The 18,008-nt window shown below is 39.7% G+C and overlaps 1 protein-coding gene across 4 annotated transcripts in view; it reads right to left on the reverse strand.

Moving 5' to 3' along the window:
* Positions 1-321: 321 nt before the first annotated feature.
* gtf2h4 (general transcription factor IIH, polypeptide 4) overlaps positions 322-18,008 on the reverse strand; it is a 136,011-nt gene continuing 118,324 nt past the window's right edge. For 2 of the 4 annotated variants that reach the window (XM_049601594.1, XM_049601593.1), the window contains exons 8-14: positions 17,720-17,803; positions 16,911-17,088; positions 16,380-16,510; positions 8,774-8,821; positions 8,588-8,666; positions 6,931-6,992; positions 324-5,029 (exon numbers count right to left, since the gene is read on the reverse strand). In XM_049601594.1, the coding sequence (XP_049457551.1) occupies positions 4,919-5,029; positions 6,931-6,992; positions 8,588-8,666; positions 8,774-8,821; positions 16,380-16,510; positions 16,911-17,088; positions 17,720-17,803 (693 nt within the window). In that variant the 3' untranslated portion in view covers positions 324-4,918. Of the gene's footprint in view, positions 5,030-6,930; positions 6,993-8,587; positions 8,667-8,773; positions 8,822-16,379; positions 16,511-16,910; positions 17,089-17,719; positions 17,804-18,008 lie in introns of all 4 variants that reach the window. The other 2 variants (XM_049601596.1, XM_049601595.1) reach the window with 2 other exon arrangements.

The raw sequence follows: 18,008 nt of genomic DNA on the forward strand, positions 1-18,008 counted from the left end.
AAGGTGCAAATAGGAGTCCCATTAGCGGCGTCCGGAGGGGGGCCGTGTCCGCCACCCAAAGCGTCCATGGTGGATGCTGGCAGGACACTCCACTGGGCGCCCGAATCCACCAGCAGGTGCCTCCCCGACAAAGTGTCTTTAATGAACAGCAGCTTATCCATGGCGCCAGCGCTCAGAGCCACTACTGAGCACCAGCCAAGGCGTTTCCCTGGCTTGAAAAAGAGCAAGGCTGCATGCAACATCTGGCTTTATCACCAAACCGGCGAATAACACAGTCCATCCTCCCTCCGGCGATCAGACACAGCAGCCACCGGAGCTGCCACCCTCTCCCCCAGCAGGAGCTGAGGCTGCGGTGGAAGCATGGCATGCACACTGTATTGTCGAGACGCCAGCAGGATCCTGTCGGCCTCCTCCGCCAACCCCCGGTAATCCTTTGTGCACACCAGAGGCAAATTGGCCAGAGCAGTGCGGGCAGAACAGCTGTATAAACAGAAACGTAGCGTCCCCAGAACCAAGCAGTGCTAGCATATTTTCCATCAGTTCGGTAGGCTTACTGTCTCCCAAGCCACTGAGGGACAACAGGCGACCAGCCCGTTCTGCTGGAACAACCGTAGGAGCTGTGCCTTCAGAGCGTCGTATTTTCCGGCCGCCGGTGGGTCCCTCAGCAATCCCATCACACGGCGGGGTTGTGGAGGAGTCTAACGCTGTGACCACGTGATAATACTTGGTGCCGTCCGTTGTGATTCCCTGGAGGTTAAACTGCGCCTCGATATGTTGGAACCACGGGTCCAGATCATGCTGCCAAAACTCCGGCAACTTGACTGTAGCCGCAAAAACTACGGGGGCACCGCCTCCACTGACATAATCAAACATCAGGGTCACCAATGTAGAAGCTGATAAAAAGGAGACGAGTAGACGGGAGTGCAGCTGAGTCTCTCTTTACTGGCAGACTTCCAACTCCAAACAAAACTCTACACCACAACAGCCAGGGCAAACTTAACACACCCCGCCCACGCTGACATCACCTAATCACCTCCACCTGTGCTGTCTATTCTGAGGTGACATTCCCAGTTAGTGTCCACCACAAAATGTTCTTTTAGGGGACATTCCATAAAATATTCTTCTTGGAAACATAAGTTATGTGTGCATTACGAAAATAAATTGCTACAAGAAATAAACAGTTTAAATGAAGACAGAACAGAGAGAGTTAGAGAGACTTTACCATAAAAAAGTCAGTGGCATTATAAATAGTTCTAAAGCTACATGGATGGAGAAGGGTGAGAAATGCACAGCCTATTTTTTGAAACTTATGCAACAAAATCAAACAAGAAAAAATGACTCGATTGGTGACTGAGAATGGTTTAGTGTTATCATCTTCAGATGAAATCTTAGAAGATGGAAAATCCTTTTTTCAAAATATTTACACCCTAGAAGAACAGAGCAGCCCACCACCAGATCTCTACCACTCCTTTTTCCCTGCTTTATATCACAAAAAATTATCAGAAACACAGAAACAAAATTGTGATGGTATGATCTCTGAGAATGAAAGCATGAATGAAACATGAATTCTTTTAAATCAGGCAACTCACCAGGTCTAGATGGGATTCCAATCGAATTTTATAAGATAATTTATGATTATATAAAACATCCCTTGTTAATATGCTTTAATTACTCACTTGAGACTGGTAGAGTGACTGGAACCCAGCAGTAGGGCTTGATCTCTCTTCTTTTAAAACAAGAGGGAAATGGTCAATACAAAGATACAGTTAAATTAAAAAAATTGGATTATTGTGCTTTGATAAAAGAATTCTATCTAAATGCATTGCCTCTAGAATTAAAGAAGTTGTTCATGATATTGTTGATAAAGACCAGAATGGATTTATGGAGGGTAGAGTCATTGGAGATAAGACATTTTTGGAGATAATTTAATTTTATGAGAAAGAAAAAAACCTGCTTTAATTTTTGTGGCTGATTTTGAAAAGGCCTTTGACACTGTGAAATGGGAGGACATCTATGAATTTTTGGAATTCTTCAATTTTGGAAGCTCCTTGATAAACTGGGTTAAAGTGCTCTATAATAATCCACCAAGTAAAATTATAAATAGTGGTTATTTGTCAGAAAGTTTTCCATTATCTAGGGGAGTCAGACAGGGTTGCCCCCTATCTCCATATTTATTTTTGTTGGTAATAGAAACACTAGCGATAAAAATGAGAAACAATATAAATATTAAAGGTCTAGATTGTCATGGAGTAGAATCAAATATTTCATTATATGCTGATGATACAATTTTTTGTTTGTCACCTAAAGAAAATTATTTAAATGCCCTTCTAAAAGAGTTGGATGATTTTGCGATTCTGCCTGGCCTGAAGCCAAATTATGATAAATGTATTATTTTGTGATTAGGTTCTTTACATGGTTCCACATTTAAACTTTATTGCAATTCAAAACATACATGGTCAGGTGGACCAATAGATGTCCTTGGTATTCATGTTCCAAAACAAATGATGAACTTCTAAAAATAAACTTTGAGAGAAAGCTTAACAAAATGGAGAAGACATTATGTCCATGGAAATCAACATTATCCTTATTTGGTAAAGTCACCCTTGTTAATTCATTGTGTAACTCTCAGTTTACTTATTTGTTAATATCTCTTCCATCGCCTGATGAAATTTTTTATAAAAGATATACTCAAATAGTCTTTAATTTTATGTGGAATAATAAACAAGAAAAAAAAAATCAGGTGTAAATATATATATATATATATATATATATAATGGCTTGAATGAAGGAGGAGTAAAGTTAATTAATCTTAAAGCATTAAACCTGTCTTTAAAAGCATCATGGTCACAGAAAATATATTGGAATCCCAATTGGAGCTCTTCACAACTTACTTGTAACACTCTTCCAGTATTTAAGTATAAACTTCTTCCATTTGTTCAGATTGCAAAAATCCATTTTCAATGTATACAAAAAAAATCCTCTCTAATTTATCACCCTTTTTTATAGACATGATACAAGCATGGTTGCATTTCCAGTATTTCCCACCAGATTCTGTTGACGCCATTTTACAACAAATGATATTGCTCAATTCTAGTATATTAATTAACAGATTACCTATCTTTTGGGAACAATTTGTTCAAAAAGGTATTATTTTTATAAACAATATAACTGATTTGAACAGTGACATTTATTCTTACAAAATTTTTTGTGAAACTTATGGATTTTTCTGTTCAGAATTTAGATATCACCAATTAGTAGCTGCAGTGCCTTCAGACTGGAAGAGAAATATGAAAAACGCGGGAAGGAAATTGTGTAAACCTTTCATAAAAAATGTTTTTGGCTTAAAAGAAAAATGATAAATTCTTTTATGTATGCATTTTTCTTGCAGGCATATGATTTGAATGATAAACCACTTAAATTTCAAGTGTACTGGGAGGTTAAAATTCGATACCCCGTTGCCATGGGCACTTGTGTATAATTTAACTTATAAATCTCTTCTAGACACTAAATCACAATATTTTCAGTTGAAAATTTTGTACAAAATATTGCCTACAAGAAAAACTCTTTTATTTGGAATATGGAAGATGATGAAAATTGTCGTTTTTGTAAATCTGAAGCTGAAGATATTTTGCATTTATTTTGGTTTTGTCCTCATGTAGTGAGCTTTTGAATAAACATTAAGAAATGGCTGGCATTGCACTCAATTATGTTAAATATGTGCCCTCAAACAATAATAGTTGGTGAACTGGGAAATAGATGTCCTAGCATTGTAAACACTGTTATTTTGTTAGGCAAGAGATTTATTTTTGAAAGCAAAGGAAAAGAAAGACTGACACTTCCCACTTTTCTTGCGTTCTTAAAACATTATTTTATGTTGGAAGATATTATTGCTAACAGACAGGGAACAAGGAATGATTATGATTAAAAATGGAATTCATTAAGGCCAAGTCTAGAAGAATGATGAGATTTTTCTATTTATTTGTTTGTCTCTGGTTACGTTTTGTATGTTTGTGATGTTTTGTTGTGCTCTTGTTTTAATTGTTGTATTGTTTTGGAGTGGTTTTGTTTTGTTTTTGTGCAGTTTCATGGTATTTGTCTTGTTTGGATTATTTTAATATTAAAAAAAAATAATAATAAAATAAACAAATAATATTCACAGGTCATATGTTAATGTTCCGGTAGAAGTGGATCACTTGGTCAAAAGTCAAAAGGCTTGAAGTCTCTGTATTCACACATTCTCTTATATCAGCTTTATCACTCACAAACAATATTTTACCTCGTATTTCACCGTGATATTCATCATGATTTATATTAGATCTGTAATGCCCCTGACAGCTATTACTTAAGGCTGTTCAGGTGTACCCTTCTGTCTTATCGTAACTTTGCATTTCCTTGTCCAGGTGTCCTGAATTTGCTTTTCCCTCTTCAGGATACTTGCTTGTCGTGCAATTACAGCATTTCTCTTCGTGAGATGCTAAGTGTCATATACACCTCTGCCCTTCAGCTTTTTTGCAAGTTTTAGCACCTCAATCTTATGTTTTCTACTCACAAATCGAATGAATGTTCACATGCTCACACACCTGCACATGCATCCTGGTCCATGTAAATCTACACACATCTATCTTTAGACATTGCTTTATCTACAGTACATCAGACACAATTTAATTATTGACTTTTCTGAAAATAACATAACTACTCAATATGAAAGTAGAATGAGCAGAGGGGTATCATCATCTTATCAGTATTTAATTCAGGATACATGAAAGTCAACATTTCATGAAATATACAGAGAAATTATTTCATTTCCACTGTCTTACAGCACTCACAGCGATGAACAACTGTAGCTGAAAGAAAATCCTGTCACAGGAGGAACAGCAAGCAGGTGTGATACTACTGCTCTTCATTTCTCTTCCTCCAGTTAGGGGTTAGACTTCTGTCGTTTCCAGAACCTCTTGACCTCACTGTGTCCCTGTGGTGTCACCACCATCACCCGGTGAGCCACGTCCTGCCACACCAGACAGCCCAGACCCTGCATCACAGCGACTTTATTAAACAACAGCAGGCAATTAAAGACAGGTCAGCACCTCACTTACATGGAATTCATCAAAGAGGTACAAAGGTCATCTAACTACTAGGAACTAATGGAACTGCAAGCAGTTAATGATTATGTCATTAAATGGTGACAGAGCAGCAGTAAGTTGGAAAGGTCAGGAGATGGAGGGGTGGATCATTTTTGAAGCAGAGGCCCAGGTAGCAGGTAGAGCTGTACCCAATGTCATATTTTCACATTCAACTCTTCTATTGGTCTGCAAATGAGGCGAGAGAGTGAGGAAAGGAGAAGGTGGACTATTGCACACACACTATTTCTCTAAGTTATTAATAACTTACTCAGAATGCTGCTTTGTCACTTTTTGACCAACTAAACAAAATATGTTCATGATTTTTTCTCATAAGCTTACCTGAACCTGCCCAGGGGCGGTTATGGGTTGAACCGCATATCACTACTACGCAGTCCCCACTAAAATCTAATTCTACAAATAGCATCATACTTTAAATATTCGTGTAGCCTAATCTTTAGCTGTAATTGTGCAGAGATACTGGCTTTAAACAGAATGAAGACGAGAAAAAAAAATCTCCAAATCTCTCTCTCCAAGCCACAGTTGATAACTTAAACAACTTATAAACTACTATAAAAATAACTGCCATATTTACTGACACTAGCACTATATCCTGGCAGAAGTACACGAAACACTTAATCCGGGGGGGGGGGGGGGGGGTTGTTTCTCTGGTTCCTCCTTGTATTGTTCCTAATGGCATTTGCAAGAATTCCATGCGCCTGAACAAAAACAACCAATCTGAGCCAAGGAGTCTCTAACAATGCAGTCAATCATGTCCGTCACCATTAGTGACCTGCAGTCAAACTCTGCAGGGCTGATCAAATATCAAACAAGATTCTGCATTGCCTATTTTTCACCTCAGACTATTTCAGAAACATATTTTAATCATTGTTGGGCTCGTTACTCTAAAAATATACTACTCATCACTTGTTACACTTTTCAAAAGTAATAAAATTATTTTACTTATTACTCCCTGCCAACAGTAAATTGTTACGCTACTTGTTATTTTAATTTTCTGTTACACCCCATAGAAATTAGTAATTGCGCATTTCCCCAAAATTCAGATGCGTGACTCTGAATGTCAGGGTAATCACCGGTAAATGTAGTGAAGGCTAGGTAGCTTGCAGAGTTTTTTTATATATATATATGTATATATTTTTTTTATCTGGGGGTCTTCAGTTGCCTGGGACTATTTTTCCCAAGGCTCTGCCTGAAAGATGCCGGTCTACAGCAACAGTGTTTTTGTCATCTTTCCTCCCAACAAAGTCAAAGTAATGGGAATATTTCCAGCTGCTAAGGGAAGCGCTTCCACCCTCCAAATTAGCTTGCTTCTTTGTGATGTGCTTGCACAGTGCAATGATTACCAAAGTAAGTCTGCTGATGTGATGTTGCATTTCAAATTAGTCTTGATGTGATAACAAAAGTATCTTGTTGTTTGGTTTTTGGGTAACTGAAATTTTATCAATAATTAGTTACACTACACATTACTGGAAAAAGTAATTTTATTACTGTAATGGGTTACTGCCAACACTGATTTTAATGTACTGTTTAGCTGTTAAACATATGAAAATGTACATATTATATTACACCTAATTTCTGCTCATATATGCCCTGAATCCTACACACTGGACCTTTAACAGGGTGTAAATCAATAGTAATCTCTGACAACAGACTATACGGAGACAGAAAACAAATTATCATTTAGAAAACAAATAAATTATTCAGAAATCTAAATTAATTATAAAATCCATAGTAGTATTGGTTATGTGCTCATATATTATTCATTCATCATAATAGGGAAAAACAATCCAACCTGGGCTCTGTCTCGCAGCACTTCAAAATCAGCCTGGGAGAGGAACTGGTTATAGAGCACTCCTGTAGGAGACATCAACAACATACAGACCGGTGAGACATGAGGTTAAAGGCCAGCACAACATCAATACTGAGCCCCTCTATTACTGTGTACAACATCTCATACAGTAAGAGTTGCTGCTTAGCTCTATTGACTTGGTGAATTTACAATGTTTTACACAGTGTCTCAACTTTCTTGGAATCGAGATTGTTAACTGTCCTACAGGCTCACATGATACAATCAGTATAATGTACATTTCCATAGCATTAATTCTATTAACAACACTGTCACCACTCTGACACTTTCTGTCACCAGTCAGAGGTGATACTCTCAGCTTCTCTTTGTAAGAAAAACAGTTTTCATTCACCAAATACTTTCAGTTGCCTCTGCATGCTGTTTATTGATCACTCCTGACCTACTGACAAAAAAACGTAACTTCCTGCAGATGTTACACAATAAAAACTACCAGGAAAGGGAGGGATTTTGCCTACTGAGCCAGTTGCAGGCTTTTAAAGTGAAACATACAATCAAAAAATTAACTGACTGCAATTATTTAGTAAATGAAAACAATTAAATTAAAAAGAGGATGTACATCGATCAGCCAAAACTGAATAACATCGATCATCTTGTTACAGTGCAATTTTCCATTGGGAAACCTTGGGTCCTGGCATTCATGTAAATGCTACCTGATGTGTTCCACCCATCCCAACACCGTTGCAGACCAAGTAAACCTCCTTATGGCAATGGCACTTGTCGATAGCAATGATGCTGATAATCCAGATCCCAATCTGATCAAACATTTGAGGGACATGCTGGTACACCAGAGGTACCCCCGATCCACAGAGGGTCCTCCTTGGACCAGACTTGGCTCTGACCTGTCAAGGCATGAACACAGGACATCTGGGGGGTGTCCTACAGTGTCTGGCACAAACGCGTTGGCTTCAGATCAATCAATCAATCAATCAATCAATCAATCAATCAATCAATTTTGTTTATAAAGCCCAATATCACAAATCACAGTTTGCCTCACAGGGCTTTACAGCATACGACATCCCTCTGTCCTTAGGACCCTCACAGTGGATAAGGAAAAACTCCCCCCCAAAAAAACCTTTAACGGGGGAAAAAAATGGTAGAAACCTCAGGAAGAGCAACTGAGGAGGGATCCCTCTTCCAGGACGGACAGATGTGCAACAGATGTTGTACTTATCTTTAACAGATCTTTTGGGTCCTGTGGGTACCTAGTCTGCACTAGTGTTTAGGTTGGTGGGGCGTGTCTGGTGGCACCACATAAATGTCAGAGCCCAAGGTTTCCCAACAGAACATTGCATTGGAACAAGATGATCAATGTTGTTCACGTCACCTGTCAGTGGTTTTAATGTTTTGGCTGATAGGTGTACATTCAGCAGAGTGGTAAGTATGACATGGCTGTTGTTGTGGTGATAGTAATGCCTATAGTTAGTGCTGAAATACTATACATTATACTGAATTCACGATGACAACACATAAACATGGAGGAACTGCTGAGTTTGCATTTACAGCAAATTAAAACAGAAGCAAGACAAACCTCTACTGCCTGGCATACACACACACACACACACACACACACAGATAAACTCACCCTCTGTGAACTGCAGTCGATCTCTCTCTAGCTCCCACAGTCTAATCTGATCTGTTATGGTTGGAGGTAGCACTGGGGTCTGAGGCACAGAGATGGAGGATGAAGATACACTGTGTAGAACCATTAAAGGCCAACCACTTATTGTTGTTAGAATGAAGTGTGAGAAGAAAGAATGGTTTGATGTACCTGTTTGAGCATGACAGGGTGAGCCCTAGTCCTGAGAAAGTGGATAATCTGGAGGGTAGTGATGAAAGAAGATTTAACATACTCAGGTGGATGTTTTTAAATAAAATCCAATCTACACATACTGTTGGATAAAAACAATTTCCATAACATATACAGACATGAGGCAAAATGTGTGCAATTTCTGTTAACACATACAGTGGCATACAAAAGTTTGGGCACCCCTGGTCAAAATTTCGTTTACAACGAATAGTAAAGTAAGTAGAAGATGAATTGATTTCCAAAGTTAAAGATGACACATTTCTTCAATATTTTAAGCAAGATTACTTTTTAATTACAATCTTCTACAGTTTCAAAACAACAACAAATGAAAACGACTAGGGTTGGGCGATATGGCCTAAAAAAAAAAAAAATCTCCCTGATTTTTTCCACAACAAATCCGATTCACGATTTAAATCATTTTTTCCCCTCCTACTTAAAAAAATATATATTTGCGGCCTGGTAACACATACCTGGGGTCCAAAACTTTCAGCATGTGTATAAACCTCGGCTTTTCCACGGTAGCCTATATACTGTATGGGCACCATATCTCTTGCAATATACATCGCGACTGCATCTGTGATCGCTTTCCACCGGACCCCTTTCTTATCATACGGCAGTGTTTCCCCTACCATTATATTGGATCAAAACAGAAGTCAATTAAGGTTACCTTTCCTACAGAACAGGTCAAAACCTTGTCCTTTTATTAAACAAACTAAATAGCCTTACGTTACAGGCTGAGCCTGATGTGTGTGGCTTGTGTGTGTGTGTGTGTGTGTGTGTGTGGAGCTGTGTATGTGTATAGTTGATGTAGGAGGTATGAGATGTTAGTGTGCCGGGTGTGGTGTGTGACGTCAGACGGATGCGCCCCAGGAAGAAAGTGAGGCATGTGCTATGTTGTTTACATCGAGCAGCCACAGTGAAGAAGCCTACACAGTTCTGCATGCTGTTTTTGAGTTATTTCCCTCTATGTAAAAGTCAGACACTGATGAGAGAGGCTGTGCATCATCCCTGCAGTGCTGAAAATAAAGTGCCGTTCTCCAACGCAGACGAAGTCCTGTTGTTTATGTGTTGTTGCCACAACGAGCTAACACAAGCTAAAGGAGCTAATGGTCCCTTTACTACGGTTTGGGGGTCTGCCAGCTTGGCGTTGGTAACACTTAATTATCTTATTTACACAACGGCATGTCATTTCTGTCCCTACACAGTGCGCATCTAAAATCCTCCTCTGCTCTGTGTCACGCACGGCGGAGTTCGGCCCTGATGGGCGCGCACACACACACAGACACAGGTGAGCACACAAAAGCGCTGAAGAACTCATTCCCTTTCTTGAGAACGAGTTCTTCCCCGCTCGCTGCCATGTTGTTTGTGTATCAAGCGCGCGGGGGGGAGGGGTGAGCCCACTCTGAACTACGGGAGCCCAGCGGGGAGCGGCGGTGGCAGATTTTAAAGAGAAACTCGATTTTCATTAAAACAAATCGACCAAAACTACAAATTCGAATTAATCGATAAAATCGATTTATCACCTAGCCCTAAAAACAACCTAAAGCAAAAGTTTGGGCACCCTGCATGGTCAGCACTCAGTAGCACCCCTTTGGCTGTGATACTTGCCCTAAACTTAACATTTTTTGTATCCAGCTAAGAGTCTTTCAATTCTTGTTTGGGGGATTTTCGCTTATTCTTCCTGCAAAAGGCTCCAAGCTCTGTGAGATTCTTGGGCGGTCTTCATGCACTGCTCTTTTGAGGTCTCTCCACAGATTTTTTTATTATGTTTAAGGGGGGACTGTGAGGGCCATGGCAAAACCTTCAGCTTGCATCTCTTGAGGTAGTCCATTGTGGATTTTGAGGTGTGTTTAGGATCACTGTCCTGTTGTAGAAGCCATCCTCTCTTCATCTTCATCTTTTTTTACAGATGGTGTGGTGTTTGCTTACAGAATTTACTGGAATTTAATTGAATCCATTCTTCCCTCTATCTGTGAAATGTTTTCCATGCCACTGGACAGGACAGTGTGTGAAATGGGGAGAGAGAGAGTGGGGAGTGACACGCAGCAAAGGGCTGCAGGCCGGAATTGAACCCGCGGCCGCTGCAGCGAGGCACTGCCTCTGTACATGGGTCGCCGGCACTATACACTACGCTACCGACGCCCCTCCATCCCTGTGATTAACAATTCAGGTGTCCTTTTCATGAAGTTCTGCATCCTTTTCTCCAAACATACCATTGCTCATTATGTCCAAAGTGTTCTATTTTGACTCCATCAGTCCACGGGACTTGTTTTCAAAAAGCATCAGGCCTGTTTACATGTTCCTTTGTGGTGTGGTGAGGATGCAGGAAAGGTTTTCTTCTGATGACTCTTTCATGAAGGTCATATTTGTACAGGTGTCGCTGCACAGTAGAACGGTGTACCACCACTCCAGAGTGATAAATCTTTCTGCAGGTCTTTAGCAGTCAAAAAGGGCTAACAGTGACTGTAAACAAGCCATAGTCCTAACATGTTAATTATGGTCTGAGACCCTGTTAAGAGTTGTCTGAGAGCTAAAATGTCTTGGGGTGCCCAATCTTTTGCATGGTGCTCCTTTCATTTTTTCCCCACTCTAACAAAACAAAAACAATACACCAATCTTCCTTAAAATGTTGACAAGAATGTTTCATCTTTAAATTCATGCCTTTTTGAGGCCAGTTCATTTTCTACTTAACTATTCACAGAAAGCCAAATTTTGAAAAGGGGTGCCCAAAATTTGCATGCCACTGTATTTTCCTAGTACCTGCATTGGTACCAACAGTTTAAAAAAGGGCTAAGCTACTTTTTAAAAATGTTTTTGGTTAAATCTTAATACTTCACTCCCCAAATGAGCCTTGGTAAATCGTTTACACACCCCGTGTTCTGTTGAATTTGTGAAGAAAACTGCATTCTTCTCGCATGACTCCATGGTGAATGGAGAACACAAAAATGGAAAAAATTCTTGATGAATTGAAGTCAAACAGACAGCCCTTTCTGATGGGGAACTGAACAGAAAGTGAAGTTTGATTTTTGCTTTTTTTAAAGCCAGACTCGATTGGCAAAAACAGTAATTTTACCTCACTGAACACGCCAGCTGCTGGTCTACCACCGCTTCAGTAAGTTTGTTTGTGTTACTGTGTGACTTTGGTATTTTTAAGGTTTGTTCAGATTCACCAAAACATAGACAAGTTTTACTTTCTGTTCAGTTGCCCGCTTGAAATGGCTGTCTATTTGAGTAGCACAACTGGACATACAGTGGTGGAAACAAGTTTTCGGACACCCCATGCATTTGTGAAATATTGCATTAAGAATCACTCTTAGGTCTTCAAGTGCAATTTCTTTTAGTACAGTCACAGCCAAAATACTAAATAAATCCTAAAAAAGCCATTAAAAACTTAAAATTGATTGGTTCCATAAAAATACATAAGAAATTTTGAGTAGTGGGTCATTTTGGTACCAGTGATGAAGGTCGTTCTTTTTTATTAAAAAACACAATTTTTGTTGCCAAGCTTCGTGTCTATATAAAGCCAGCACATTTGAAAGTTCTTCAGACACAAAAATGGCTAAAACAAGGAACCTAATGCAGGAAACACGCCTGAAGATGAAGATTCTCAGCCAGGAAGGGTACAGCTGCCGCCAGATAGCCAGGAAGTGCAGATGCAGTCCTTCAGCAGTTGGATACACTCTGCAGAAATACAGACGAACCAACAGCTTGGAAGACAAACCAAGATCTGGGCGTCCAAGGGTTTCTTCAGCAAGAAATGACCGCATCCTGATCCACATGTGCAGGCAAAACCGCCGAATGACATCACAGGAGCTTCAGCAGCAGTGGTCAAACCAAACTGGTGTCCAGTGTTCCACCCGCAATGTACGTGGCCGACTTTTAGATCATGGCTTAAGGTCCTACAAGGCTATCAAGAAGCCCCTGATCAATGAGAGACAGAGGTTAGCCCGGCGTCGTTGGGCCCAGGCACACAAGAACTGGACAGCCATTGGAAGAAGATTTTGTGGTCAGATGAGTCCAGTTTCCAGCTTTATCTTCCTCCTACTAATGTGAGGGTACGCAGAAGGCCAGGCAAAGCTTTATCTCCAGCATGTACAGTACCTACTGTCAAGCATGGTGGAGGCAGTATCATGGTTTGGGGATGCATGAGTGCTGCTGGTGTTGGTCATCTCACTGTCTGTGATGGCACATTGAACTCTACCAAGTATTGTACCATTCTCGAAACCCACATGCTCCCTTCTGCGCGTGCACTGTTCCGTCGAGGTAAAAACTGGATGTTTCAACAAGATAATGCCCCTTGCCACACGTCCAAGGCCAGTAGAACTTGGCTGCAGGAGCACAGTATCCAGGTCTTAGAGTGGCCAGCTCAATCCCCGCACATGAGCCCCATTGAAAATCTGTGGTGGATTATCAAAAGGTCTGTTTCAAAGCATAAACCAAAGAATTTAGAAGAATTAAAAGCAGTAATTCAAGAAGAATGGGACAAGATTACCCCTCAACAGTGTGAAAGGCTTGTGGGGAACATGCCAGCCAGGATTAGAGCTCTACTATGTGCCAATGGCAGGACTACTAAATATTAATTTGATGATGTGATGGTTTATTTATTTTTTGTTCAGTTTTGAACACATTCTCTGTTATTTGTTGACTTTGATACTGACAATGTTGAGAACTGACATATTGAAACTGTCAAGAATTTAGTTTTGTTAGATTTTCTTGTACACAATAAACAAAAAAAAAATAATTTGTATTTGTTTGTATCTGTCTAATGCAGCCACACCTTTTTAAACACAAAAATATTTCCACAAATATTTCATGATAATATTTGAGATTGTGTAAAATTTTAAGGGTGTCCGAAAACTTTTTTCCACCACTGTATGAGACTTGGATTATACTGCACCAGGGCCCTATTTCAGAAGGCAGGATTAGTGAGAACTCTGAGTATGTTGAGCCTGAGATGAGGGAAACTCTGAGTTTTCCGTTTCACAAAGCTGCTAGCTCGCAGGTTTGCTTCATCTAAGCCTGAGGCTGAGCATGTAGCAGAAAGTAAAAACATGTCCTTTTGTGAATGAAGTCATGGACGTTGAGGCACAATTAATTCAGAAGCTGTTGCTAAGGAGAAGGTGATTAGACCCAGTTTGGATGTCTCCCCAGAGGAGTGACTATATGACAGATACTGTTTGACCTCACACGCTATCATTTATCTAACAATCTGTTCCACCCACATATATCAAATATTACACATCGTGGATTTACATTATCATTGGAGCAAAGTGCATGCATTGCCCTTTGATTCTTCAGCAGCGGCAGTTTTCTTTACAACATCAGAGACACTGAACACATCAGCAAGACAGCGGTTTGTCAGGCTGTAAGAAAGGTGACTCTGGCTCTGAAAAGACATTTGCCCGTTTTTCATAGTTTTCCCTGGGCATAAATCAAAACGATTATCAAAATAATGCGTGGTGCATCGGCGGCTTAGTGGATGTAGCGAACGCACCGTGATCTGACGCTCAGTCCTTGATAAGGCAGCCACAGGTTCAAACCCAGCCTGCAGCCTCCCATGCATCTTTCCCACCCCCTTAACATTATGCTGTTTTGCCATTAAATACAACAAAAGCCCAAGAAATAATCTTTAAAAAAAAGAGGAATTCCACAGAACTGCAGGTTTGTCAAGAAATTAATCTACGTGGATACATGATGCAATGATTTATGAATACTTTTCATATGTTCAAAGATTCCGCAGTGTAATTGGCTCATTTATGGGACTCAACATCCCATCATAGCTCCATCCGAGAATAAAGGAGATTAAGTGAACCAGAAGTCATTTAACAGCAATTCAACAATTCAATTAACCTCAGCCTAATATTGACAGAATTAAGTAAGTATAAACAAAATGTTTACTAGTCTGTACAATATCTTTGTGTTTGATTTTGAGTTGCTGCCTAGTGCATTTGGGCTCCATCAGATTACAGCTGAATAAGAGGATATAGCAAATTATATTAAAATATATGAACACTGTTAAGATGTAAAAATGTTGATATATTTTCTGTATATTAGACACATTAACCCATCACATTACATAACATCACTTCACATTACCTATTAACACACTCTGCAATCTTTTCCCATCACACCTCATGCTGTTTAGCTGCAGCTGCTACATTAGATTTGTTTCTCATGTTTTCATTCACGGTCAGTAAAATCTCTGACTCAGCTGGGATGAAACAAGTTTTCTGCTTTCTGCCATTGAAAATCACGTTATCTGCACTCTACTGATTATGGTTTTTGCTGCTCACCGTGAACGCGCTTTCCTCAGGCTGAACATACTCAGAGTTTCCCAGCTCAGGCTCAGTCAACCCGGAGATCAGGATTAGGCTCAGAGTTTGTTGAGCCTGCTTTCTGAAATAGGGCCCAGTTGTGTGTGATGGCTTGTCAATGTGTGTTTTGAAATATATTTGCATTGTGAAATGTGGTTGTATATGACTTCAATTCACCAAGAATTTTCTTCATTTTTGGATTCTTCATTAACCAGAGGCATGTGGGAAAAAACAATTGCTTTCTTCACAAATTCAATGTAACACAGGGTGAGTAATTGATATACAAATGGTCATTTCATGTGTCACATATACTGTAGAATTCTGCTCATCACTGGACACTGCCTTTGATTATTTATCTGGTTAGACTTTAGAGAAAGGGGACTCATTGACCTCTGTGTGTTGTTGTGTGGTGTAGACAAAAAGGCATGAAAAAGGACTCAGCACAAAACCACTATGAATTGGATGACAAGATTTGCAGGATTTGTGAGCTTGCAGTAGATGCATGTTTCCTTCTGCATAGTGAAATAGCTGGCAGGTATAGTTAGGAAAAACGAAAATAGTTCCTACATGAAACTGCTAACAACAAGGTCTGTGGATTATCTTAAGTATCCAGGTCATGACTTCTGGAAAAAGAAAGGTTTTCAAATGTATTTTTTGGCACTCTGAGCACTACAAGCCGAATGCCATCTAGTTCCATTACATTGGAGACAGGACAAACATCTCAGTGGCTGAAAACTTGACAACTCACACCAAAACAATCTAAGGTGATACTTAGCACTACAGGTAAGAGGTAAAATATGGAGTTTTGATTTTTGGGTTAACTGTCTTTTTAAGGAGTGAAATTGATTTAATGCATAGTGTTTAATTGTTGTTGAAAATGCTCAGTTTTAATGTTTTTAAATGATTTTTATGTTTGATTTTTTCGTCATAAAATATGGATTTTTGATTTTGGGGTGGGGTGAGCTGGTCCTTTAAGGTGAAAAGTTACATATTACATAATGTGCATATACACATGTCAAAGACGAAGTTTCTTTTTTATTTTATTTAATACACACTTCCTGAATTTGTTAAAGTCACAACACAACAAAAGTGAGTTAGGATAATATCTGGGTATGTGTGGGGCAACAGGGCACTGTTGTGGTAGCATATATTTTTCTCTATTAATATTTCTCATATTTTTGCATTGTTAATTATATAAGTGAAAAACCCTGACCTTGTCCTGTAGTAGTACAGTGTGTGCAGTTGTTGAGTACCTGTTGTGCTGTGATGCCGTTAGCGATGGCTTGTTGCACTGACTCCCTTGTTACTTGAGCCACCACTACATTCGGGAAGCGATAGAGCATTTCACTGAAGAGAGCCACCAGCGCAATCTGAAGTTCAGAGTCTGGGAGAGACACACAATCAAGTCAGTACAGGTTCTGTAAGGAACCCCCAAGTTATGCATCTTTTTTGCTGTGATGTGAAGCATTTTAACAAGAGAATATGACCAAATGCATTAAGAGACAATGAATAAATGTTGAACTCTTCCTTGATGTCTTGCTACTGGAAGTGTACCTGGGTCGTCTGTATGGTAGACACTGGTGTTAATGATTTAACCCTAATGCAGTTCACAGTTCACTCAACTTACTCAGAACCACAGCCAGCTAGTGTTGCTATAACCCCATGTACAAGAGTCTCCCAGTCCTCTCACAAATACTCCAATATGAACAGGGACTTAAACGTTTGATAGAATGTATTTATTAGTGTTTACATGCAGCACAGAAAGCTTCCCGGTTCAGACATACTTGTGTAGGCGTAGATACGATAATTGGTCTCTACCACAATAAAGCCTGCGTCTCCAGTACCAGTGGTGGAAGTCAAATTGGAGGAGGAGGAGGAGGAGGAGGAGGGTGAAGAGCTGGTAGTAACTCCTGCAGCCAGAGTGATGGCTAATCTGGTGGGGTAGTAGCGTCTTGACTTCCTCTGATGAAATGATAGACAGAAAATAGACAAAAATGACAGAAATCTAAGGTTTCAGAATACTTATAATTACATGCAGGATATCCAAACTAATTTTACTCAACAATTTCATTGTTTAGTTCAGTTTCATACATGTATTCTAAACTTTTTTTTTGGGGGTGGGGGGGTGGGGGTGGGGGGGGGGGCATGCAATAAAAACAAAGTTTACTTCATGACCTCAGTGTTACATTGGGTAAATAACTGATATACAAATAATCACTTTTAAATATTCCCTTAAGGTCCGATTGAGCTGTCGGTAACTGCCATTATTAGTTGCTGCCGATGTACAAGCTGTTATTGCTATAACATACCTGAATACAATACCCAATCTATCTGACTTTCACTTTTGAACATGCACTACAGCTGAACATCAGTTACATATAATCACATAAACCATCTGTTCCTTTTTATTTCAGTTGAGTGTATCTGTTGACTCATTTTCTAGTTGCAATGCAGCTTCACGTGTATCACTGTGTTGTCACTGCAGTGACCCAGCGTCCCCATGAAGATCATCACAGTTTCTTCTGACAGTAATGAAGTGGTACTGACAGTATCGTAAGTGTTAGTCGATCTTTCCTCTCCTTCTCAGTCTCACCTTCCTCTGGAAGACAAGTCCAAACTCCCGCAGATGCTGCAGGAAGGTGAGTAATGACTCGCTCATGCCCTCCACTGAGTAATCCTGAGGCACACAGGCAACACATGATCAATAAAGAAACTCAAACTAAACTAGAATTTGTAAAACCTCAGATCAAGGGTTGAGCTAGAATGGGTGGGTCATTCTGTGAACTTTACTCCAGTACAGTTTCAGGATTAGTAATGCTGTTTATTCCAAATCCCTACCCTACCTTTGTTATGTATCTTAAAAATAGTAACATCAGTTTATG

The sequence above is a fragment of the Epinephelus fuscoguttatus genome, linkage group LG17, assembly GCF_011397635.1.
Source record: "Epinephelus fuscoguttatus linkage group LG17, E.fuscoguttatus.final_Chr_v1".
In the NCBI taxonomy this organism is placed as follows: domain Eukaryota; kingdom Metazoa; phylum Chordata; class Actinopteri; order Perciformes; family Serranidae; genus Epinephelus; species Epinephelus fuscoguttatus.